The sequence below is a fragment of the Protopterus annectens genome, chromosome 8.part1 (genome assembly GCF_019279795.1).
Source record: "Protopterus annectens isolate FY-2018-M chromosome 8.part1, PAN1.0, whole genome shotgun sequence".
NCBI lineage: Eukaryota > Metazoa > Chordata > Ceratodontiformes > Protopteridae > Protopterus > Protopterus annectens.
The window spans coordinates 103235940-103260361 of record NC_056742.1 but is presented as its reverse complement, the minus strand read 5'-3'; the positions used below and the strand labels follow the sequence as shown (position 1 = coordinate 103260361).

Genomic DNA, 24422 nt, shown 5'->3' with positions numbered 1-24422 from the left:
TCAACATCTACATGTCAACTTGAAGGAGATGTTAGCAGTCCAATTTGCATTGATAGCTTTCAAGGATTTACTTCTTCCAGGGCAGGTGTTGATTCTAACAGACAACACAACTGTCATGTGGTACATCAACAAGCAAGGGGAACATTCATATCCTCTATGCAGACAAGCAATGATTTTGTGGGAGACTGCTCTCAGTTTACAGCTAAATCTTCAGGCAAGGTTTCTGCCAGGAGCACAGAACTCCTTAGCAGATGTGTTGAGCAGACAAATTATGGATCCCCATGAGTGGAAATTGGATCCTCATGTATTTCAGAAATTGACAGTGTTATGGGGAACTCCAGACATAGATCTGTTCGCTTCTCCACTAAATTACCAGCTGCCAAAGTTTTGCACAAAAGGTTTCATCCCACAGCTTGGAAAGTGGATGCTCTCTCATTCAATTGGAGCAATCTTCATGTGTATGCCTTTCCACCTCTGCCTCTCCTCCCAAAGGTACTCCTGAAGGTCAGACAGGACAAGCCAAACATGATTTTAATAGCTCCGGATTGGCCTCGACAGCACTGGTACCCATTACTGAGAAGTCTGGTGCAGGAGCCTCCATGGCCTTTGCCTTCGATTCCTCACATGCTGTCTCAGGAGAACAGTCATTTACTCAATGTCAAACTTCACTCTCTACATCTAACAGCCTGGCATATTCTGTTTTAAACCCTGGAGGGTCTCAGCTTCCACAACAAGTTTTGAATGTTATTTTGGAGGCCAGAAGGCCTAGTACAAGGAAGGTGTACGCAGATAAATGGAGGAGATTTTTATTTTGGAGTACAGCAAAGGACTTTGATGTTTCTAAACCTAATTTAAGTGTTGCTCTTCAATACCTTACTGAGTTACTGGACAAAGGTTTGTCTTTCTCCTCTATTAAGGTTCATGCTGCAGCAATTTCTGCTCACTATGACTGTGACCCACCATTATTTTCTCATCCTTTGTTTAAGCAATTCCTTAGAGGGCAAAGAATATAAGACCCCACGTAGAGCTCCTACTCCTGCTTGGGATCTCAATTTTGTGTTGGAGAAACTCACTCTACAACCTTTTGAGCCTGCAGCGACTGCCGAGTTGAAATATTTATCATGGAAGACTGCTTTTTTGTTGGCCATTACCTCTGAGAAGGGTTTCTGAATTACAGGCCCTTATGGCGGTTGAGCCTTTCTAATTTTCCACAAGGACAGGGTATCTTTGCGTACTAACCCTTCCTTTATGCCTAAAGTGGTTTCTAGTGTGGCTTTAAACCAAACTATTCATTTACCTACTTTTTATGCAAACCCCCAAAATAAAGGGAAAAGATTTTGCACACTTTGGATGTACACAGACAGTTGCGATATTATTTGAGCAGAACTAAAGGGTGCAGGCAGTCTCAGCAGTTGTTTGTTTCATTTGCTTTGGGTTCTCAGGGCAAACCTGTTTCAAAACAGACTATTTCTAAGTGGATTGGTTTTGTATTGCTTTCTGTTATTCCCATCATGGTAAGGAGATTCCAGCTGGGATTAGGCCTCATTCCACTAGGGCTACTGCCACTTCTACAGCTTTTTAAGGGGTGGCTACTAAAGATATTTTGGAGGCAGCTACTTGGAGTTCAGTGCATACTTTCTCTAAGCATTACCACCTTCCACTTTACTCTAAATCTCGGGCTGGTTTTGCCACTGCAATTTTACAGGGCATTTTGGCAGCTCCTAATGCTTTATAGTTTTGCCATCCTCCCTTACCTCTGCTTTGGGATTCTACCCATATGTAAGGACTGCAGCAATGTGAGATGAAGAACATAGTACAGTTTTGTACCTACCATAAATGTAGATGTTCAAGATCCACATTGCTGCAGTCCAATTTACTCCCTCCTTCCCCTCTGTAGTTAGAGGTGGTTGTGTGGTTTGGGTTGTGAATATTGTAAATATTGTAAATATGATTAGTGCAGGGGTGGTTGGTTGTTTTTGCTGTTTTGGCTTTGGCCTTTCTTTTAGGGCCTTCTGACATCTGGGGCAAGAAAAGACTGAGGATATGACGTCGGTCATGCGCATTTGTACCCTGACGTCCTGATGTCAGTTTTAAGCGCCTTGACCGACGTCAGCCTTATACTTTGGTATTCGGGCCGACCGAGGACAGCGGACTACCCATATGTAAGGACTGCAGCAATGTGGATCTTCGAACATCTACATTTATGGTAGGTACAAAACTGTACTTTTGTCGTATGACACACTACGCACCTAACCAGCTTGAGAGATATCCATATTTCCTTACCAAAAATATCTCAAGTCTCCCTGTACCCTTAGCTACACTAATAGATTAAAAGCCCACTGTTGTTGTTCTCAGTGTTGTGTAGACTGCTGATATGATCTCTGTTAAGCTTTCTGTAATATGTTTTTAAACTCTTTCTTTCAGCCAAATATAACTAGTGTTAGGCAAATACCAGAACCACATTAAGTAAGATTAGATGTCATGACAGGTAACAAAACCAAAGTCCGTTTCTATAATGGGTTGCCTTCATATCAGAGTACTTTCTCAGTAACTATAAAAAGTGTCTCTTATGAGGGATATGTGATGACAAATTTCATTAAAAGTGGGAAAGTTGAGGGCATTGTTAGTGTCCCACCAAGACTGGCTGATCTGGTAGTCCGTCCCCCCCCCCCAAGTAGTAAATGACATTATTTATTTGGAGCTGTTAACTGGGGAAATTATTTATTTGGAGCTGAAAACTGGGAAGTCCAACATGGTGAAAGCTCCTTTTCAATGGAGGACCAGGAAGAAAAGCTCAAAAAAGTGGTAACATTGTAATTAGAAATGTGCAGAATCTTTAGCATAACATTCATAAGTAGTGACATTTATCAAAATTAGACAGGTTGTAAGAATACTGTTAATTTCTCAGATTGGGACAGCACTGGCAAAGGCAAATTAATCAGTTTTTAGAATGCTTAGCAGTAGTATGCTTAAGTAAATACATTAGCATTATATGTAAGCAAATAATCAGAGAAGACCGGGCAGATGTTATGGATGGCATAATGCAAATTAGGGCCAAGGGGAAAGAATCAAAAGAGAAATAAACAGTTACAAGCAGTTTTAATGCTGTGTAGGATACAATGAAGGTTTGAGTTCGGAACTATCAGACTAGTGGTATTTATTTTTTAATAAATTAACCGTGTTAATTTCAGATTCAGACAGCTGAGTCTTGTTGCAACTCAGAAAAATTCACGGCAATAAACAAGATGTACTTGCCTGCATGGTAACATGCAGCTTTCAGCTAATTATAGTGGAAGTATGGCAAAATAGTTGTTTTACGTGACATGCACGAGAAGACATGGTATAAAAAGAAACTCTAGCATAAATGGAGGTGCAATTTGGAGTTTACAAGACTGTAAAGAATGCTACCAAGAAGGTACTTTATTTTATTGTAAAAATTGAAATGATACCCATCTAAAACTGGAAAATGTTGACACTATTTCAGCCAGGTTGTTTGTCTTTCGGCTTTTCCTAGTTAGGGGTCACCACAGCAGAACTCTGGTCCGCTAATGATTGGCAGTGGATTTTTACAGTGCAGAGTTGCCAGCCCGACCCCAACCTTCGAAGAAGGCACACCCATGCATGCACCTACCTGCATGTCTTTAATGTTACTGGACCATGGGATGACATGCAGTCTCCACACAGAAGCGCTCCAGCCAAGAATAGAACCGGAGAACCTCTTGCTGTGAGGTGACTATGCTAACCCCTGCACCACCGTGGCCTTCTTCAGCCAAGTGATTTATATTAAAAGCCAATGCAGCATAAAATGATTACCACCTTTTATCCGATTGAGTATACTTTTCTCCTTAAACTGCTTACAGTTAGAGGCATTTAAAAAAAACAACTCTTGAGACGAGTGGCATGTTTTGAAAAATTCAAAGTCAGAGTGTTTCTAAAAATTTGGGCTGGTGTCATGCCTGTAAAAAAAAAAAAAAAAAATTTGAAGTCGCATGACACTGTCAAACCAAAAGCCAGGTTAATAAATGCAAGCCTTGCGTCTCTCCTGAAAACCATATCCAGCCTTTCTGGCTGGGTCATCAAAGGAAAGGTGAAAAAAAAAGCAGTATTCCAAAGTCCCGAAACTGTCACTGGGTCTAATTTGGGTCTGAAACTGCAGGTTCTTCCTTAAGAGTGCTTTGGGCTCCTGAGATGCTGATGGCACATCAGTGGAGGGTCTGATATCTTTCATTGATTTGCAATCCAGTCTTTATTGTCCAAGATGTCCATTAAGTCATTCCACCTTTAGAAATGTAACAACATCCCTCAATTACTGAAAGAAACATTGCCTGTCTGAATGTATAGTTTCTAAGACATGCAAGGGTATAAAGGAGCACTTGTAATCTCTCTCTATTTAAACTTGAAATGAAGGGTCTAGCTAATGCCAGTTAGTTGGGACTTGCTTCAAATAGTTATTAGCTAAGCATGTCTTGCTCCCTCTGCATTGAATGTTATGCTTCCAGGCAGCCTTAAATACCATTCCCTTTTGCTGAAAGGACAAAATTTAACAGTAACAGATTGTGTGGGTGGGGCAAGTGACTTGGGGGCATGCTGCAACATCAGCTTGGTACTAGGATCTTGGTCCAATGTAGTAGTAGGTATCCAGGTCTGTATTAATCAGACTGCTTCTCTTTGTTCTGCTCCTTCTTGCTGACCTATAATATGCATGCTATCCTGCTCTCTCTCCTAGTAAACAACCCAGTCATAAATTGCCTGCTCAAAATCCAGAAAGAAAAGTACTTGGTTTGTGTAAAATCCTGGGCAACGGTCTCTTGCTAGTGCAGTCTACAATCTTAGTCCAAGTGGTAGTTCTCTGATTTTTAATTGATGGCTGTAAAGTGTCCATGGAGCAACTTTAGTTAATAAAGTTTATTCCAAATCCAAGTAAATTCAAGCCCAGATAACAAAGATACTTGTTGAGGAGGAGGCATAGCTAATGTTGCATCTGCCAGGGAAGTAACCTTGGCAGTTTAAGCAGATCAAATGTCTCTGTATTTGAGGTTGGCAATCCCCCCCAGTGTCATGAAGATAACTTTTTAGGGGGCATAAATTCAAGTTAGATAACACTTGAGGGAAAACAAAAAAGTTGTAAAGTTTTAGTCCTGATAAAATGGGGGTAGAATTCACTCTAAAAAAGCTAAAATCTACAGCAAAACTCTTGAGTTTTACTAAGTTGAATGCGAAACCAAAAATGTGACTGACTTGGATCTTCATTATTACATTTTATGACAAAAGAGAGCATTATGCATTACTGCCTACACATTTCACATTAAATACCTTTTGAAGCTCCATTTAGGTTTAGGACAAATTTTGATGAAGCTGTAGCACTCGCCTCCCCAGAAGTCCACACTTTAATGATTGGGGTGCTACTCCGATGTTCTAATTTATGTACAATGAGCCCTTTATAGTTTTGAGAGAGATTCCACACAATGTGAGTTCTTCATAGAGATCATTGTGTCAGTACAGTTTCCCCACTCGTCTTCACCCTGCCTTTGGTTTGGTATTGTGTACATTTCATTTTTATCATCCACTGTATGGGAATGGATAGCTATGGTTTTATATTGTGTAGGCTAGAATTAGGTGAATACATTTTGCTCAGTAGACCTGAATTAGGTGCACTGTTAAATTTGTTTACCTTATGTCGCATCTTCCTGAGGAGGGAGGTATCCTCTAAGAACTGAAAGTGGTGGTTTCCTGCACTGTTTGCATGGAAGCTTCACACTTCTGCATAAGCTTCACTGATGTAAGACTAACATTAGTCTTTGCAGGGATAAAAGTGTTGTTGAAGAAATGGTGGGTCCAGTAGAGCCTAAGTGATGAGTCTCATTTTATTGTGATCTGTTGTATTGACTTTTCAAAGATCTGCAGTTATGATGAGCTTGTCTTTCAGCTGAACTTTCATGGTGAATACCCACACATACGGTACTTTTTATGTCTGATAGTTGTGCATTTTTTAGAGAAAGTTTGACAACCCTATGGGGTAAGGTGGGCAGGTAAGTCTTTGCTGTGTGTTACTTATGAATGACCATTTAGGTGCATTATGCCTTTCCAAAGGTTGTTTGCTTCCTGTGTCTCGGAGAAGTTGTAGTCAGGGTTTGGACCATGTTTTGAGAAGCTAACTTAAATGCTTGGATCGTGATTTTCTTTGGTCACCCCTGTATCTAAAATTTTTTTAACCTTTGTCTTAGTTGATCATAGAAAACATTGTGATAGAAATTCTGAAAAGAGGCAGGAGACTGCAAGGATGCCTACATGTAAAGGTGTGTATTTCTTTGCCTCTTGTCTCGAGTCAGGCAAGTGATGTGAAATATTTTGTTAAAAAGACTAAAATTTTTACTGTTCTGCAGGAATGCAGATTCAGCTATAGTAGTAATTGGCCAAGTGCTGAAATTGTTTTATCTCTAAACTTCTGTGTTACAGTTCTTAATGACACAGTTTTTTTTTTTTTGAATAATGGAGTGGTCATTTTAACCAATATGATCTAAGAGATCCTGGTGAAAAATTTTCTTCTTTCAGCAGGATGATGACTTGGAAGAAGGGGAGGTGAAGGATCCTGGTGAACGGAGAGCAAGGCCTCGCCCTATCTGCAGGTTTTTCATGAAAGGTAAAGGTAATTATTGAATGTTTTTAATACACTAATTTTTTGCATGTTTTATCATTTGTTCCATATGCTGGATTTGGATACAGTGCAGTGATAACTTTAAGGTAACATGTTCATTTGTCAACTCTGCATCTGTCAGATCATTTGTCCTGTAGAACTTGTAGTATTTAGCCCTGGAGTTTTGGATCACTGCTCTGAATTAACTATCTCTGACATTAAAGACATTTGTTGGGTTCTTGGTTGGGCTAATCCTTTTCACTGTTTGTAATTGTAATTTCATATTTCTGGAAGATCATTTGCTCAGTTGTGCATGTGCTTGTTTTAATGCATGCAGCGATATTTGCTGTATACATCATGAACAAGCTGATTCTGAACACTTTTTAAGTGACTGGCTGCTGTAACTCTTGTCTTGATTCTGGCTATTCTTCTGTTGTTTGTGAAGCCCCTTTATTTACATGACTTTGTAAACCTAGGTCTGTCTGTCTCTCTAGCTTCTAGTGTTCAGTCAGGACCCATGTGGGCATTGTCTGTGTTTGAGGGTGGGGGTGGAGCATGATACAAAATATTTCACAAGTTTTGAAGGTTCAGCTTTGCTACTTTGCTACAATAGAATTACTTTTGCACATATTGCAACAAGGAGTTGAACAGGCCGTGGGCAAGGGCCTGCTTCAGCAGCACCATCTGCAAATCTGTCTTGGTAACAAAATAAATGAGGGATCAGGAGAGAACCACCCCTGAAAATCAGGTAACACAGTATTGTTTAGCTTTTAGTAACCATGCTGGTCCAAGCCAGGCTGCTGGGTTATATCATTAACTGTTTAATGTGGAGTTCAGGTAATGCAAACTGTTCCGGCTTTGGAACCTGGAGTTTCTCACTTTTAGTTTGCTGCAAGTAAATTGTTTTGTATTGTTTCATGCATTTATTGCATATACAATGTTTCTGTTACGCTTTTTATTTGGTTAACATGCAGATCAGAAAATCACAGAACAGCAACCACCACAGAAGTTTTTTTTCTTTCAAGGTGTTTGTATATGTCCCTATTTTGGAGTTAGTTTGCATTTGAAGGTTTGCAGTGTCATCATATTTTTGTATTCTATAATAAATATGCTTACGAGTATGTAGCAAGCCTTGCTGGTTAGGGAAACTTAGTACTTTCTATGAGTTGAAGTGTTTTAGATTTTTGATAGTTTTCCCATTTTTACATTTTGCAGCATTTCCGAAAGCAAAGGGGATATGATATTTCTATATATATTTTTTGAAACCTGCTGTTGGTCAGTAGTCTTCATATGGTGTGCATAAGATATTTGTATTGACACTGTTGCATTTGGTTTGCTTCTTAAAACCTGTGATCAGAGTTGTAAGTTTGCTAGCAGTGTATTGAAAGTAGTTATAATTAAGATCTATCTCTGAACTAATGTGCATTGTAACCTTCAAAGCTTTTAAGCAGTCTTCAGTTTATTTATTTATTTATTGCTTTTGTTTACTGGGAAAGTCTGACTGGGCACAACTCCCATTTTAAGCAGGGGCCTGAGGAGAAATGCTGCATTTTACAGAATGAGTAGAAGGCAGTTGTACATTTACATTGTAAACGTAGATGCATACATAAGACTAGCAATGGTATGACAGTTCATCGAAAAATAATAAATGTACATAGAATTGTAATAATATGACCGCTAATGAACACATGACAGTTAAATGAAGTAACGGCTGTATTATGGCCAGTTACATAAGAGTGGTGATGGTAAGGGTTTGGAGATTTTCTTCTTTACATCCTTGTCTGGGCTTTTTGGGTTGGGATGTGTGACAGCCGCTGTGTTAAAGTGAAAGCAGTTCATTTAATTGCCATATGTTATCCAAGTGAGTGGTGCTGACCTTTGAAGTGGGCCAGAAGAGCAAAGAAAGGTACAACGTGTGTGTTTATATATGTGCTTGTTGGAGTATAATGTACAGTTTAGCTACTCATCTAGTATATTTTGGGGAGGAATCAGGAGTGACTGGAGAAAACCCATGCAGACAGAACATGTGACATTTATACAAACAGTGACTGGTTGTAAGGATTTAACCTTTGAACCTGGAAGTGTAAATGTTCTGCTCATCTTTGGGTTATTCGTACTTAAATTTTACTTGCTAAAAACTTCATGAGAATGTGTGGCTAAGCTTGTAAAGATACTCGTGGATCTATAGCCTAGTTATGTACCTATGAAATTGATGTTGACCAAGTATCAAGAAATTGGGCAGATAAGGTGGCTTGCTATTTTTCTTTGAAAAGTGTTATGTTTGGCTTATGTCTAAGAGAAAGGGGAAGTGGTTGTTTGTACAATCAGACACCTTATAGAGACTCCCACACAGTCTCTCTTCTGTTTAGGTGAGGAAAACTGCATCCTGTCATGTCTCATTAATCTAGCCTTCAGTCCTAAGACCCTTAAGAGCTGGCTCATATCTCTTAAGCTCTGTCAAGAACTAATGACTTACGAAACTCTGTGGAGTCTGTTGCCAGTAACTCTGACACCCTCTCCAGCTGTCAAGAGAAGGAAAATGAGACTTTTTTTTAATTCAGTCTTAAATCCCATTTTCTGGCCCTCGCCAGGTGACTCTGCTGTGGCCATGTCAGACTGATCGTTAATTAGTTGCTTCAGACTTCTTAGTGTCGCTCTTCATGAAGCCATTAATGGTGGAGAGCCTAGCATGTGCAGTGTGGACAAGGGAGAAACACACTTGATAAATTTGGCAAAAGATGCAGGCATTAATCAGTAGTTGTCATGGTTAAGGTGCATAGCATCCAGTGAGAGGTCCGGACATATGAGCAGATGTTTTCTTCAGTGGCTCCTAGGAAAAAAATCTCAGGAATTAAAATGCTTCCTCACTCCCTCTACCTTGACTGACAAAGAAGCAAAGGAGTAGTGGATCTGAGGTTGTCCTTTTAATTCTTCCTCACTTATGCGGTTTTAGATCCGATCCTGTGATCCAACTCGGGTGCATACTGTAGACTTCAGATACAACTCTCGAGCACCTGCCTCTACCTATAATGGCCTAATTCATCACCATTACCCCAGATCTTGTTTGCCACCATCGTGGTTAGACATAGGTCCCAATCTGGATTTGTAAGAAAGTTTTTTCATATTGTTGGGTTCTAAAATTTCTCTAGTTCTTTCTTAAACCTTAGAAATATATTCTTACAACATTCCTGTTGCTTGTTGCTGGAGTTAGGGATTTTACAGCATTCCTGTTAGTTGTCTCTGGCATTGGGGATTTTACAGCATTCCTCTTGGTTGTCACTGGCATTGGGGACTTTTTGACCCTCATATTAACCTTTGTCTACTAGATTTTTAGTAATCTTCCTACAATTGTTGGTACCTTCTATTACCTGTTTTAAAAGGTATCCTCTCTAAATACCAAAGCTGGTATTTTTATCCTTTCCTTTCCCTTTCTAAGGTTTTTCGACTACTTACCATTTCTGGTAACTATCCTTTTCTACTGTTAAAAAAAAAAAAATGTTAAAGTTATTGTTATACAGGGCTTGTTTTCCTTTTTCTGTAGCTATGTCAGACAAACCAACAAGTTTTAAGAAGTACACTTCTTTTGGGCATACGATCTTAAACTCGGATGTCCACAAGGATTGCATTTATTGCCTTGGTCTCACAGAAACGGATAACTGGTGCCAGAGCCATGGCCTAAAGTTAAATGCCAAAAAATGCATAGTCATACCCTTCGGGAAAAACAAGGTTACCCCTAGTTACCATATAGGTGGTAATCCTCTGAGCACAGAAGAAGTTATCGGGGACCTGGGGACCCAGGTTGACAGTAGCCTGTCATTCGACACCCATGTAGCTAAAGTAGTTAGGAAGACCTTCTACATTGCCCACCTTATCATGAAGGGATTCACTTCTAGATCAAGGGAGGTCATAGTCTCCCTATACTCATCACACCAATGATGGAGTACATGCCCCATTCGGAATGTATCTGACCCGACACTTGCAGCAGCTGGAGAGGCCACAAAAGTTCCTCACCAAAAGGATAAAGTGTCTCAAAAATCTGTCCTATGCTGCCCGACTGAAAGAACTCCAGCTCTATTCAGTCGCTTACCGCTTGCTCAGAGGTGACCTTTGCCTGACATACAAGGCCATGTCAAACCCAGATTTGATGAATATGCTTCACCTCAGAAAATCTAGATCCGTCAGAGCCACAAGGGCGGGAGACTTAAACCTTGACACGGCTATTAATAGGACGTGCTGGAGGGATAGATTCATCACCCAAAGACTCCCTATGCTGTGGAACAAAATCCCGGTATATGTGAGGCAGAGCACCTCGCTGGCCTTGTTCAAGAGAAATCTTGACCAATGGATGGGAGATCGCAGATATACTCCAGGGATTACCTCAGTGTCACTGCTAGACAGAGGCACAGCAAAATAATGGGTATAGTTCCCCATACAAAAGGGGTGGCGTAAGCCACAAAACTATGGGCTAGGCTTATAAATGCCCTCGGGCAGATAGCCTAGTATGAACCTATGAACCTATGGTCATAATTATTTAAATATGACCTGTGTAGTCTGCATTACCTTTAACCCTAGAGCATTGGCTAACAAGCATAATAAGTTCATTTTGAAGGGCTTACTTACCTCCTGCTGCTGCTTCTGGGGTTCAAACTCCCTCAAAATCTAGCTGAGCAGCTTCTTTGGAGTTCAGGAAAAGTTCTCTGCTGAAGTCTCCTTGGTTTTCTTCAGAACCTAGAGAAAAAGTTGACAAATTATAGATCTGACAATTTCAAATCGGAGAGCTCTCAGCCTTTCATCAGGTCTGAAACCTTCTTTGGATCGGAATGTTTCGGCTCCGATAGTTATCTCCCTGTGTCCAATGATGACTTCACTAGATCCTAAGCCTTTGGATCCGAAACCAAGTATGTGTTGCAGGAGCAGAACTCCTGATATTGTGGTAAAGCCCATTTCACCTTCCTTGCCTGCACATCTGTTTCAGATTTCTAAGAAACATTCCAGGCCCTCTTCCACAGTGTCTTCTAGGTCATTCAGAAGTTTATCAGAGGCAGATGTGGATAGGATGATGCAAAAGTTTCTCAGGGTCCGAACCAGATGGGGCTTCTGCCAGCTCTGTTCCCTGCCGGATTTGTGAGTGTACACTCTTAAGTCCATTCCATCTTGTTCTCCGATCTGACCAGTGGTGTCAAATACCCAGGATCTGAAAACCCAATAGGCATGTTGTCAGATCCAAGGAGAGTCGCACCCCCCCCCCTGACAGGTTGTACTCCGTTACCTTCGGATCAAAATGTGTCTTGGCGTCAGGCTCAGGGGTTGGGGTCTGCTCCAGTGTTGTCAGACCCATCTCTACCCCATGAAATTTTGACTCTACACAGTCTGGGTCTGATTCTCCCCTCGAGGCTCTGCTCTGAGGATGGCTGTGATGTACTTTCCTTGGATGCTTTGGCTCCAAGGGGGCAGGTCGTGGCTTATCCTGGGCCCTTGACCTTCGAGGTGGTAGAAGGGGCTTTTTTTTTCTCCAGAGAGAACCGTCCTCTCTCATTTCAGATCCTACCGCTTTGCGTCCATCGGATGTTCATCGTGTTACACTGCTGCAGTCATCACACTTGGGTTATCTGCCGTCAGGCGGTCCCGCAGTCGACCTGAGTTCCAAAGTCTTGGTCCAGCGTCGGTTGCAGTCGCTTCTTCCCTGACATCAGTCCGTCAGGTGTATAAAATAGGCAGCCGACGCCATTTTCTTCAGTCTTTCTTGCCGCGCGGTGCCCGAAGCAGAAGCAGTTCGCAAGTGCCGGTCAGCCAACTCCTGAGATTTTCCAATCTAATTTCAGACCAAAATTTTCTCTAAAGCTAAGTACCCCATTGGGGAAACTTTTCTTGCCTCAGACCGATGTCAGACAAAGTTAATAATTGCATTTCTTGTGGGAAGCAAATACCTCATAAGGATTTTCATTCTTACTGTATTCCTTGCATAGGCCCGGACCGCAACGTCACTGGTTGTTGGTTTTGTGCTAGGTTTAACAAACGTACTATTAAACGTTGGGCAGAATTCGCCTGACATTATTTTGGTAGAAAGTTTAATTACAGCATGCCGTCGGAGCAACCGACGACCGGAATGCACAAAAAATGCAAAGATAAAGACAGGCAGCCGAGGTCCAAACCAGATACCGAGGCCTCTGCTAGGCCAGTCACCGGTTCTCCGGTTTTCAGCGAGGCGCCTACGCAGCCCCTGACGACCGCAGATTTGGAACTAGACGGCCTCCCAGACTGGGATTGCCGGGCCTCGAGATCCTGTACCTTTAGGCCCAGTGGACGCCAGTCCCGAAGGGGAATCCAAGGTTGTCGACAGGCCTTCGGTTACTGAAGGTGTCTTTAGACCGACTACTCTTACCATCAAGTCCTATGCAAAATTAAAGACCCCTTTAAAGGTAAGGAAGCCTGTTCAGCAGACTCCTGTACAGGGCCCTATACCTAAGAAACAAATGATTAAGATGGCTGAAGATTTAATTACCCTTTTCAGGGGCTCCCATCCCCCCTCCAGACAGAAGGCCTAGACAGGAGGAAGACTACCCTTCCTCAGACCAAGTGTCCATTTCCTCAGCTTCTTCTGAGGAACAGGATTACTCCTTTCCACCTTACGAAGATTCTGATGCTGAAGAGTCTATACCCTTAGCTTCTCCTCCAGAAGACTACTCTTTTGGGGAAACTTTGCACGCCATGAGGGAACATTTCCACTGGGAAGGCCAAGATTACTCCGATTCAAAGAAAAGACTCCGTGAGTTCCTTTTTCTACCTCAGCACAGACCCCTTGCTATCCCTCCTATTTTAGAAATTTTGGATGATGTTTATTCAGAATCTAGCCTTAACCCAGACTCATTGCCTCCTGCACCAGCTAAACCAGACTGGTATTATAGGGTTCCTGACTCACATAAATTTTTATATAAAAGCCCTGTTGCAGACCCAGAAACCATTTCCCAGGACCCCAAAGGGGTTAAGGCCTCTATTGCTAAAAATCCAGTTCCTTCGGAAAGAGATTCAAGAGCACTAGACAGATGGGGTAAGAAAGTGTATACTTCTGCCACTTTAGCTATGAAAGCTTTGAATTGTCAGTTTCACATGCTGAAGTACCAGCAATATTTGATGTCTCAATTAAAACAGAAAATGCTCATTCATTCAGAGCAACCTGATATTAAGGAAATGCAGGATTTGTTGCATGCAGCAGAACAAGTTGGAAAGCATACTTTGCAATGTGGATTTGATTCATTGGAAGCTTCTTTTAGAGCAGCTGTCACAGGGTCTGTTATACGTTGACATGCTTGGTTAAAAGAGCAAACTTTACCAGAACATGTTAAAGCTAAATTATTTGATGCGCCTTTACAGAAGGATGTTTTATTTGGAGTTAAAGCAGAGGAAGTTTTAAAGAAAATGGAGGAAAAGGCTAAATCTATGCAGACAGTCAAAGATTTCTTGCAGGTACAACCCCCTCGTTTCAGCAGAAATTGGCCAACTTAAGTACTGGTCCTTTCCTGCTTCAGACAGACCACAGACAGGTAAATACAGATGCCCAAGGGGCAGAGGTCAGCCACAAGGCTCCTACAGGCCTAGACAATGGCCGTCTGCAACTCAGAGGGGGAGAAGATAGATCTCAACCTTTCAGAAAACAATCACAATGACTTTCCACTCTGTCTGCCAAGCAAAGCTGCTCTGGCAGCACCGTTGGGAGAAAAACTAGCACTTTTTCCAAAAAATTGGCACATCATCATAAAAGATAAATGGGTTCTAAATATTGTATCTCAGGGTTACAGATTCCACTTTCACACTTTACCAAGGATGAGAGGAATGCTAAATCTGCCACCAAGTCAATGGGCAGAGGCCCAAAAACAAATTGCATCTCTCATGGACATGAGAGCCATTTAAGAGGTACCTACACAGGAGCATGGACAAGGATTTTACTCAAGACTATTTCTGGTTCCACGAAAGGACAAAGCCTGGAGACCCATTTTAGACCTCTCAATTCTAAACACATATCTGGAGGTCCCCAAATTCAAGATGCTCACACTTCAGCAGCTTCTTCCCATGCTGGGTAAGAAGGCTTGGCTAGTAACGCTGGACCTCAAGGAGGCATACCTGCATGTCCCAGTCAGACAAAGTTGCAGAAGATACCTCCGATTTATTGCAGGTACAGCGCATTACCAATTTTTTGCACTGCCCTTTGGCTTACCTACTGCGGCCAGAGTATTCACGAAATGCCTGGCAACAGTAATTGCATACTGTAGACAAAGAGGAATTCAGATATATCCATATCTGGATGACTGCCTTATTCAAGCAGAAAGCAAGGACATTCTTTTAAAACATCTGGCGTTTGTAAGAAAAATACTAAGTTGCCTGGGGTACACAGTAAACGAAAAGAAATCAAAACTAGTGCCCTCACAAGAGATCATATTCCTGGGTGCCAGCTTAAATACAACGGCCCAGATGGCTTATCTGACACCAGACAAGCAAAGACAACTGACTCAATATTTCAATATGATGGCAACATTAACCCAGCTCCCTGCAAGGAAAATCCTGCGCCTTGGGGTTCATGGCATCCTGCATACTACTAATTTTATATGCCAAACTGCATATGAGGAAATTTACAATGGTACCTGAAAAGCGTATGGACTCAACACAGCCACAGCTTGGAAACAATAATACCACTCATTCCCTGCCTTCAAAAGGAGTTCCTATGGTGGGCTCAAGCATGTCACCTCAACAAGGGTCAGCCTTTTGCCTTACCTACAGCAAAGCAGACAATAACAGACTCATTGGACTACGCCTGGGGAGCGCACATGGCAGGACGGTGCATACAGGGCAAATGGTCTCCAGATCAAATGCATCTTCACATCAATTAAAAGGAGATGCTAGCTGTGCAAAATGCCCTGACGGCTTTCAAGGACCTCTTACATCCAGGACAACTGCTAATAAAGACGGACAACACCATAGTAATGTGGTACATAAACAAACAAGGGGGAACACATTCCTACCCCTTATGCAGACAAGCAATGTCCTTGTGGAACACAGCACTGACTTACCAAGTTCAGCTACAAGCACAATTCCTGCCAGGAAAGGAAAACACATTGGCAGACGAGCTAAGCAGAAATATCATGGATCCTCACGAATGGAGACTAGATCCACAAGTATTCACAATGATAACTAAAAAATGGGGAAGCCCAGACATATATCTATTTGCCTCCCCCCAAAACTACCAACTACAAAAATTTTGCACAAGGACATACCACTCACTAGCTTGGAGAGTGGACGCCCTATCATTCAGTTGGAAAGCATTAACAGTCTATGCCTTCCCTCCACTACCTCTACTGGCAAAGGTGTTATTGAAAGCCAGATCAGAGAGGCCACAAATGATCCTCATTGCTCCAGACTGGCCATGCCAACACTGGTACCCAATATTAAGGAACATGGCGCAAGGCCCTCCGTGGATTTTACCTCAATTTCCACACCTGCTGACTCAGCGAAAACACTCAGATCCTTCACGGTCAGCTCAGGACTTTAAATTTGGCTGCATGTAAATCAACACTTCTCTCTAAAGATGTCATGGATGTCATTTTGGAGGCCAGAAGGCCCAGCACCAGGAAAACCTACTCAGATAAATGGAAAATATTCTGTGCTTGGAACCAGGCTAAAGGCCAAAATCCTCTAATCCCAAATATTCCTCAGATACTGCAATATTTAACTGAGATGCTGCACAAAGGCCTTTCCTTTTCTTCCATTAAAATCCATGCTTCAGCCATTTCAGCTCATTACAACACGGATCCTCCCATATTTTCACATCCTTTACTAAGGTAGTACCTCAGAGGGGCTAAGAATATAAGACCGCCCCGAAGACCTCCAACTCCAACTTTTGGACCTCAACTTCGTTTTGGAAAAACTAACACTGCCTCCTTTTGAACCAGCTTTTTCAGCAGATCTACAATTATTGTCCTGGAAAACAGCCTTGCTGCTGGCAATTACCTCAGCACGAAGGGTTTCAGAGCTACAGGCCCTAATGGCAGTGGAGCCCTTCATCATTTTTCATCAAGACAGAGTTTCCTTACGAACTAACCCTTCCTTTATGCCAAAGGTAGTATCCAGTGTGGCTCTGAATCGGACCATTCATTTACCCACTTTTTATCCAAACCCCCAGAATAAAGGAGAAAGGCTCCTTCACTCTTTGGACATTCATAGACAATTACGTTTCTATTTGGATAAGACAGACTTTCAGAAAATCTGACCAACTCTTTGTACCCTATGCTGCAAGTTCACAAGGAAAGGCTATTTCAAAATAGACTATTTCTAAATGGATAGCACATTGTATCCACTTCTGCTACACTCACCATGGGAAACCTGTACCTGGTAACATTAGGTCCCATTCCACCAGGGCTACAGCAACCTCCGCAGCCTTTCTCAGAGGGGTACCAACAAAGGATATTTTGGAGGCTGCAACTTGGAGTTCAGTGCACACCTTTACCAAGCACTACCACTTACCATTATACTCAAAAACCAGAGCTGGCTTTGCCACTGCAGTTCTACAGGGCATACTAGCTTCTCCTAACCTGGTTTAGAACCAGCCACCCAGCCATAGCTTTGGGATTCAACCCAAGTGTGATGACTGCAGCAGTGTAACACGATGAACATAGTACAGTTTTGTACCTACCATAAATGTAGATGTTCGAGTGTTCACACTGCTGCAGTCCAGGTTACCCTCCCTCCATCCCCTCTTCATAACAGGGTTTTATAACTCCATTTGTATACAATCAATTTGATGTATCTCTATATGGTGTATTTGCTTACAGCTATTACTATTGTTTTCCTACTTGTGTACGTTTGCATAGGATTATGTATTGCCTTCCTATTTGGGGGCACCTGACATCTGGGGCAAGAAAAACTGAAGAAAATGGCGTCAGCTGCCTCTTTTATACCCCTGTTGCACTGACTTCAGGGCAGAAGCGAGTGCAACCGACGCCTGACCAAGACTTTGGAACTCAGGCCGACTGCGGGACCGCCTGACAGCAGATAACCCAAGTGTGATGACTGCAGCAGTGTGAACACTCGAACATCTACATTTATGGTAGATACAAAACTGTACTTTCTGAGCTCCTATTTGGTCAGGCCTATTCCATAGGGACAGCCAGTTCAGGAGGCCTTTAGGTTGCTCAGTAGAGGAGCTTTCTCCCTCTTCCATCACCTCTTCAGAACATGCCATGGAGGAGGTCTCCCGGAAGAGGATGTGTAAAAGGGGAGAGACAGACTCCCCTGTGGAGTCTCTCATGGAAGACACCGATTTTGATGGAGATAAATCCCACAGGTCACCACCAGATAACATTTGCTTTAGAGATATTCTAGAGATCTTGAAACAGAAGGGTGGTTGATCTTTCTAAACTCCTTCTCCCAAAGATTAGGGGGTGTTGGAGGCTTTTTGTTGTGGCCCATCTTCGTCTTGGGTCCTCCCCCCCACCCCGGCAGATGAACATATTGACCTGGATTACCGCCGGGCATGGAAGGAGCTGGATTCTTTCGAGCCCGTTCCTAAGCACCCTGATAAATTTTTGGTACAGCCTGCAGGCAGACCCCACTGGAACGAAGCAGTCTCAGTTGATGCTATGGTGGTGGCGACAGCCACTAAGAAAGTGTTAGCAAATCAGAGCTGTACTGTCCATCCAGCCAATAGAGAGTCTAGAGCGTTTGACAGATTTGGAAAGCAGGTATTTACCTCTGCTACCTTTGCACTGAGGTCACTCAACTATCTGCCGCATTTTACTAGACTTCAGAGAGATTTGACTAAAGAACGTTCAAATGCTCTCGTAAGTTCATGTTTGCTGAGGATTTCAAGAGAAATCCTTTCAACTGGCCACTCTTTTATCCATATCAAGCACTTCAATGAGGTTATTCTCTCATGTAGTTGAAGGTACCTCACGAGCAGCCGGTTCAGGTATTACCTTAAGGAGACATGCCTGGATGTGACTGTGACTTTGTGTAGCCTTTTAAGACATCTTTTATTAACGCCCCGTTCAATGGCACTTGCTTGTTTGGGCCATCAGTAAAGGATAAGCTTACCTGCAATAAAAAACATGGAAAGACCCTGTCTGCCGTAGGGACCCAGTTTTCTATTCCTCAGCGGACCAACTCTAGGAACTACAGAGGCGATAAGAAAAGTGGTTCCACAAAATCTCAGTGTCTGTTCCAGAGTTTGCGTGGGGAAAGTTCCAACAAAGTCAGAGGGGGAAATTTTAGTGGCAGACAAGGCCCTGAAAACCAGGGCTTTAGAGATTCTTTTTTGGATGGCTCCATCAGCATTCCTGAAGTGCTGCTCGACTCCCCTTCTCTGGAGGCAGTCCGGGGGTCGATTCTCTTTCCACCTAGATGCCTGGACAAACATCACAAATGATTTGTGGGTCCAAAGTATAATATCTGGAGGCTATTTCATGCCATTTTCCCATCTTCTGCATTGTCAGTGGAAGAAACATCCCGATATTCCACCCAGACAGAGGATTTCCACAGCACAAAAAATTCAAAAGGTGCTAGAGAGAGTCCTTCAAAAGGTCCCACCAGACCAAATAGGATTTAGAACCTATTCCCACTTCTTTTCAGTGCCAGAGAAAACTGGGGACCTGAGACCCATTTTGGATCTAAGCAAACTGAACCAGTGTGTAAAGAAAGCAGTTCCGAATGGTCATGGTTCAGTCCATCCTACCCTTTCTGCACAAGGGCAGGTGAATGTGCTCTCTAGATCTTCAGGATGCATACTATTGTATCAAAACAGACAGACGATCTGGAAGACATCTCCACTTTTGATTGGGAGCCAATCATCAATTCAGAGCACTGTCCTATGGACTCAGCACAGCTCCCAGTGTGTTTATCAAATGTATGGCAGTAGTCGCAGCTCACCTGAGACTGAAGGGATTCCAGGGGTTTCCATATTTAGACGACAGGCTTCTAGCCGCCCCATCCAAGCATCAACTTCAGCATGCCAGGGACTTTTTGCTTCAGATTTCCAACTCCTTGGGTGTTACAGTAAATCCTGCCAAATCAAAACTTGCTCCAATTCACAGCCTGGAATTCATATGGACAGTCGTAAACACATCTACTGAAATTAGCATCCTTGTCTGTCCATCGCATTACTTCTATTAGGAATCTGGTTCAGGCTATTCTCTCTCATTCTTCTGCCCTAGCAAGATTGGTGCTTTAAGCTCTGGGGTCAGTGGCTGCTGCCATAGTGCTACTTCCTCTACCTTGCTTTTTTATGCAAGTTCTCCAGTAGACTCTGGCTGTACAATGTTCCATTCTACATCGACCCCTGTCTTTTTGTGTAACGTTTATCCCTATTTGAAAGCAACACATTTGCTGGTGGATACAATCAGATGATCTTTTTGTGGACAGACCATTTATACTACCAAATTTTGTGGACAGACCATTTATACTACCAAATGCAGTAGCCACAGTGACCACGGAAGTTTCTGAACTTGGGGGGGGGGGGGGGGCATTTCTTGGGAAGACTGCCCAAGGCTTGTGGTCCTCCAAGAGACCGAATTGTATGTCATGTCAGTGTCCTAGAGGTGGGAGCAGTCCTTTTGGTGTTGCAGGCATTTCTATATGCTCTTCCCATGGGGACTATTGCAATTCAAACTGACAACATGACTTTAGTCTGGTACATCAGCAAACGAGGAGGAACCCGATCTTACCCCCTTTGCAGAGAGGCCATGAAAGTTTGGGAATGGGTGATCTTCAGACCTCTTTTTTTTTTTTTTTTTTTATTGCAATGCACATCCCAGGTAAACCAACGTGGTTGTGGACAAACTAAGTAGATCCATTCTGATGCCTCACGAGAGTGGTCTTTCAATCCATCTGTAGCAAACATGATCTTCAAGCACTGGGGCCAACTATCTGTTTGCCTCCCCTTTCAACTACAAGTGCAGCAAGTGCTTCGCTCTGATCCCCCCTTGGGTGGAGTCACCGAGAGATGCTCTCTTTCATGCTTGGTCCTTGGGTGTCCTTTGTGCTTACCCACCTCTTCCCCTGATTCCAAGATTTTTGCAGAAAGCACCCTTCTAGCTTTGGCAGGTATTGTTCCCCTTTCTACTTGTCTCATCTTAGTTATCCTCCATGGATATTGGAACCCACTCAGGATCTCCGGAATTCACCACAATGTTCAAGCCCTCAAGTTGACCACATGGTTTCTTCACTTCCAGTCATAGTTGGGCAGTCCAGGCTTTCTTCTCTGGTCCGTGACATTATCTTGGCTTCTCAAAAGGATTCTACCAAAAATGTTTATAGAAGCAAGTGGAAAAGGTTCTCTATTTGGGCAGCAGATAAGGGCATTGATTCTTTTTCTACACCTATTTAGATTATTCTTCAATTTTTGACTAGTATTTTTAAAAATGGTGCTAGTTTCTCTACAGTTAAACTTTGGTTGGCAGCAGTTTCAAATGTTCATGCAGGAAATGGGTCATTTTTAGCATCCTCTAGATTATTTAAGCTTTTATGAAGACATTTTTCTGCTTAGGCTTCCAATTAAGTAAGGGTTATCTCATCCAGGGACAAGGAGGTCATAATATCCCCTGTATTCTTACCTTATAAGGTCCATTATTAAGTACAACACCCCTTTTGGGCATGTACCTTTCAAAGCTCATGCAGCAGCTGGAGAGACCACTGAGTTTCCTCACCAGGAGAAACCGGGACCTCAAACATCTACCACACACAGGCTAAATGCCCTATCCGTCTATTCAGTTTCATAAAGATTCCTTAGAGGCGATCTCTGTTTGGCATACAAGGTAATCTTGGACCCCGCTTTGATGGGGACTGCTGCATATCCGGAAGTTAAGCTCCACTCGAGTAACCTGCACGCATGGCCTCAATCCTGGTCTGTGACATCAGTAGGACAAATGTGTGTACCCAGAGACTCCACCGTCTGTGGAATAGACTCCTTCTCCACATTAAGCAGAGTACCTCTTTAACCCTTTTTTAAATGCAACCTGGATAACTGGATGAGAAACTGAAAATACACCCCTGGGATTCCACCCGTGTCCCTGCTGGACAGGGGCATCGGGTGCTGACTTATCTAAACATGGGCTTAACTCTTGGCTAGGCTTATAAGGGTCTCATGACCAGTAACCTAGTAACCTCCTATGATCCCTCACCTCCTTGGTATCTTATGGTAGTTCTCGAAGGTTTGACACAAAAAATCCTTTGAGCCCTCTGAGAAATCTGACTTAAAAAGACTGCTTCCTTGGTAGCCATTACTTATGCTAAAATAATCTCCAAACTTCAAGCTCTTTCAGCAAAAACCTTACATTATTTTCCACAAGATAATGTTTCTTTGCGGATTAACCCTTCCTTTTTACCTAAAGTAGCCTGTGAAAATACCATTAGCCATATCCATTCACTTGCCAGTGTTCTTTCCAAATGTTGCAAATAAAGGAGGATGCACGCTACATCTACTTGGTGTACACAGGCAATTATGTTTTTACCACCACAGAACAAAACAGTTTAGAAATTCGGACTAGCTTGTCTTTCTCTCCAAATAATCTCTGGCTGTCAGTTTCTAAAGTCACCCTAGCTAAATGGATTACAGACTGCATCTCATGGATTTACACTCAAAAAGGTATTACGTTGCCAAAACCTCCCCGAGCTCACTGAATGAGATGTATGGCTGCATCATCGACTTTTGGTTAAAAACATCTATGGATGACATTTGTGTAGCAGCCACATGGTCCAAGGCTCATACCTTTGTCTCACATTACAAATTGGATATTGTATCTAGAAGTAGAGCCTCCTTTGGTTTGGCAGTACTCCGGAATATCCTTCCATGAGGGCTACCCAGGGTGAATGTAGCCGGGGACTCTGTCCCATAAGTGAGGAAGAATGAAAAGGGCAACCACAACATTTATAAGTTATGTACTTGCCATAACTAGGTATCTGTGTTGTCCATTTTCATTCTTTTAACTCCCCTGTCATCCATCCCCCATCCTTTTTCTTCTGGAAGGACCTACTGGATTGTGTTTGGAACATACAGATAGAGCAGCAAACTCGATCTGAGGTATTGGGGATAGAGTATGGAATTATGGGTAGAGGGAGGAGCTCGAGTTGGATCTGGTGTCTGTAGTGTGTAGCTGGATCTGAGGATCGGATCTGAACCCCAAAAGTGTGCAAGAATGAAAATGGAAAACACAGGTGTCTAGTTATGGTGAGTACATAACTTAAGAATTTTCTTTTGATAGAAAGGATATTCAAAGCATTTCAATCAGTTCAGTCCGTTTCTTCATTTAGAATGAATCAAACTCCTCCTTGAGATTTTGAGTCTGTGTCTATGATGTAGAAGAGGTTGTTTTAAGTTATGCGTCCCAAGTCTCTATTCCTGAAAACTGGGAATCGGAATTTGAAAAAAATTATTTCTTCAGATCCCCTGTGGCGGAATTACCCTCCTGATACTTTTGGAAGGATGAAGGATTTGCTTAAATTGGGAGATCTGAAATTCAACAGAGGTATTATGACATGTTGCGAGTAGAAACCCCAAAACCAGTGATTAATTCCCCCAGTTACTGCAGCAGCAGTTGAGGGTGCTTTTAATACAGTCAGTACTTCTGATTAGCCAGATTCCTGCTCCTAAGAAACTGCATAAACTCTGTAAGGTTTCTTAGTCTCTTTTGATACCTTTTCTGCAACTCCAGAACTTGATTGTTTAGTAATGTCTTTATCTAAAATCACTAGCTCTAAACAACTGGCTGTTTCTATTCCATTTCCTTTTGACAAAAATGGCAGAGTTTCTTTGACAAAGATGACAAATTCAGGGGAAAAAAAAGTTTATACCTCCTCAGTCTTACCATTTAGAACTGTTGACTCTCAGGCTTGTACGTCAAAATTCCTTTTGTCGTCTTTTGCTGATATTAAAAAGGTTATTGATGCTTTACCTGCTTTGGAATTTAAATCCTCTTTGTTGTGTTTGCTTTCTTCATTAGCACAAGTGACCAAGCACTCTGAGATGCTCGTTTGATGTTGCAGTGTCCAGTGCTGCAACAGCTGGGTTTGCCATGCTTAGGTTTACTTGGTAACGTGCACACAATTTACCTGAAGATATTCTATCCGAAATTCTCAATTCCCATTTGGATAAAGAGGTTTTTTTCGTTCCTTCATCTGTGGATGTTCTTAAAGAGGTTTGATGAAAATGGGATTTCAGGGGTAAAACAAAATATTCAGTTCTCCGTTGCAAAATATAGGAGGAATTTCCCTTCCTGTTCAGGATCCTTTTAAGGAAAGTAGTCGAGGAGATACTAGAAAAGTCAGGAAAGCAACCTTTAAAGAGACAGTGGCAGGGTACTTTCAAGAAAAAAGAGGAGCTCCTTAGGCTAGGTACAGTCAAAGAAATTGACTCTGCCAACCATCCCACCCTATAAGTCCTCTGAACTTTTCAAAGAATCTTTGTCTAGATCTTTGCATGGCACCAGCTTACAGTAGATTTGTGGGTAGTAGGAATCATTCAGAATGGTACTGATGGCAATGAGATTCTCTAAACCCAGTTTTAAGAATTTCATCCCATCCTCAAAACCAACCGTGCTGATTTCCTTCCAGCATTGCTGGCATGAATTACCAGGGTCTATATTATTTTGTCGAAAAATACTTACAGCAAATGGCTATTCATCGAACTCAATGCATTGAACAGCTGTTCATTGAGTGTTCACATCAGCGAACGTTTTAATAGGGGAAGGGAATTACTTGTCCACCACAGCGACTGTCTCACACACACTGCATTATTTCAAACCTTTCAAGG

The 24422-nt window shown here is 42.3% G+C and overlaps 1 protein-coding gene across 13 annotated transcripts in view; it reads left to right on the top strand.

Annotated features, from left to right (window-relative positions):
* ZC3H18 (zinc finger CCCH-type containing 18) overlaps nt 1-24422 on the top strand; it is a 2225788-nt gene that overhangs the window by 56469 nt on the left and 2144897 nt on the right. For 7 of the 13 annotated variants that reach the window (XM_044081717.1, XM_044081719.1, XM_044081722.1 and 4 more), the window contains exon 3: nt 6553-6646. In XM_044081717.1, coding sequence (XP_043937652.1) covers nt 6553-6646 — 94 coding nt within the window. The remainder of the gene's footprint in view (nt 1-6552; nt 6647-24422) is intronic. The other 6 variants (XM_044081724.1, XM_044081723.1, XM_044081715.1 and 3 more) reach the window with 3 other exon arrangements.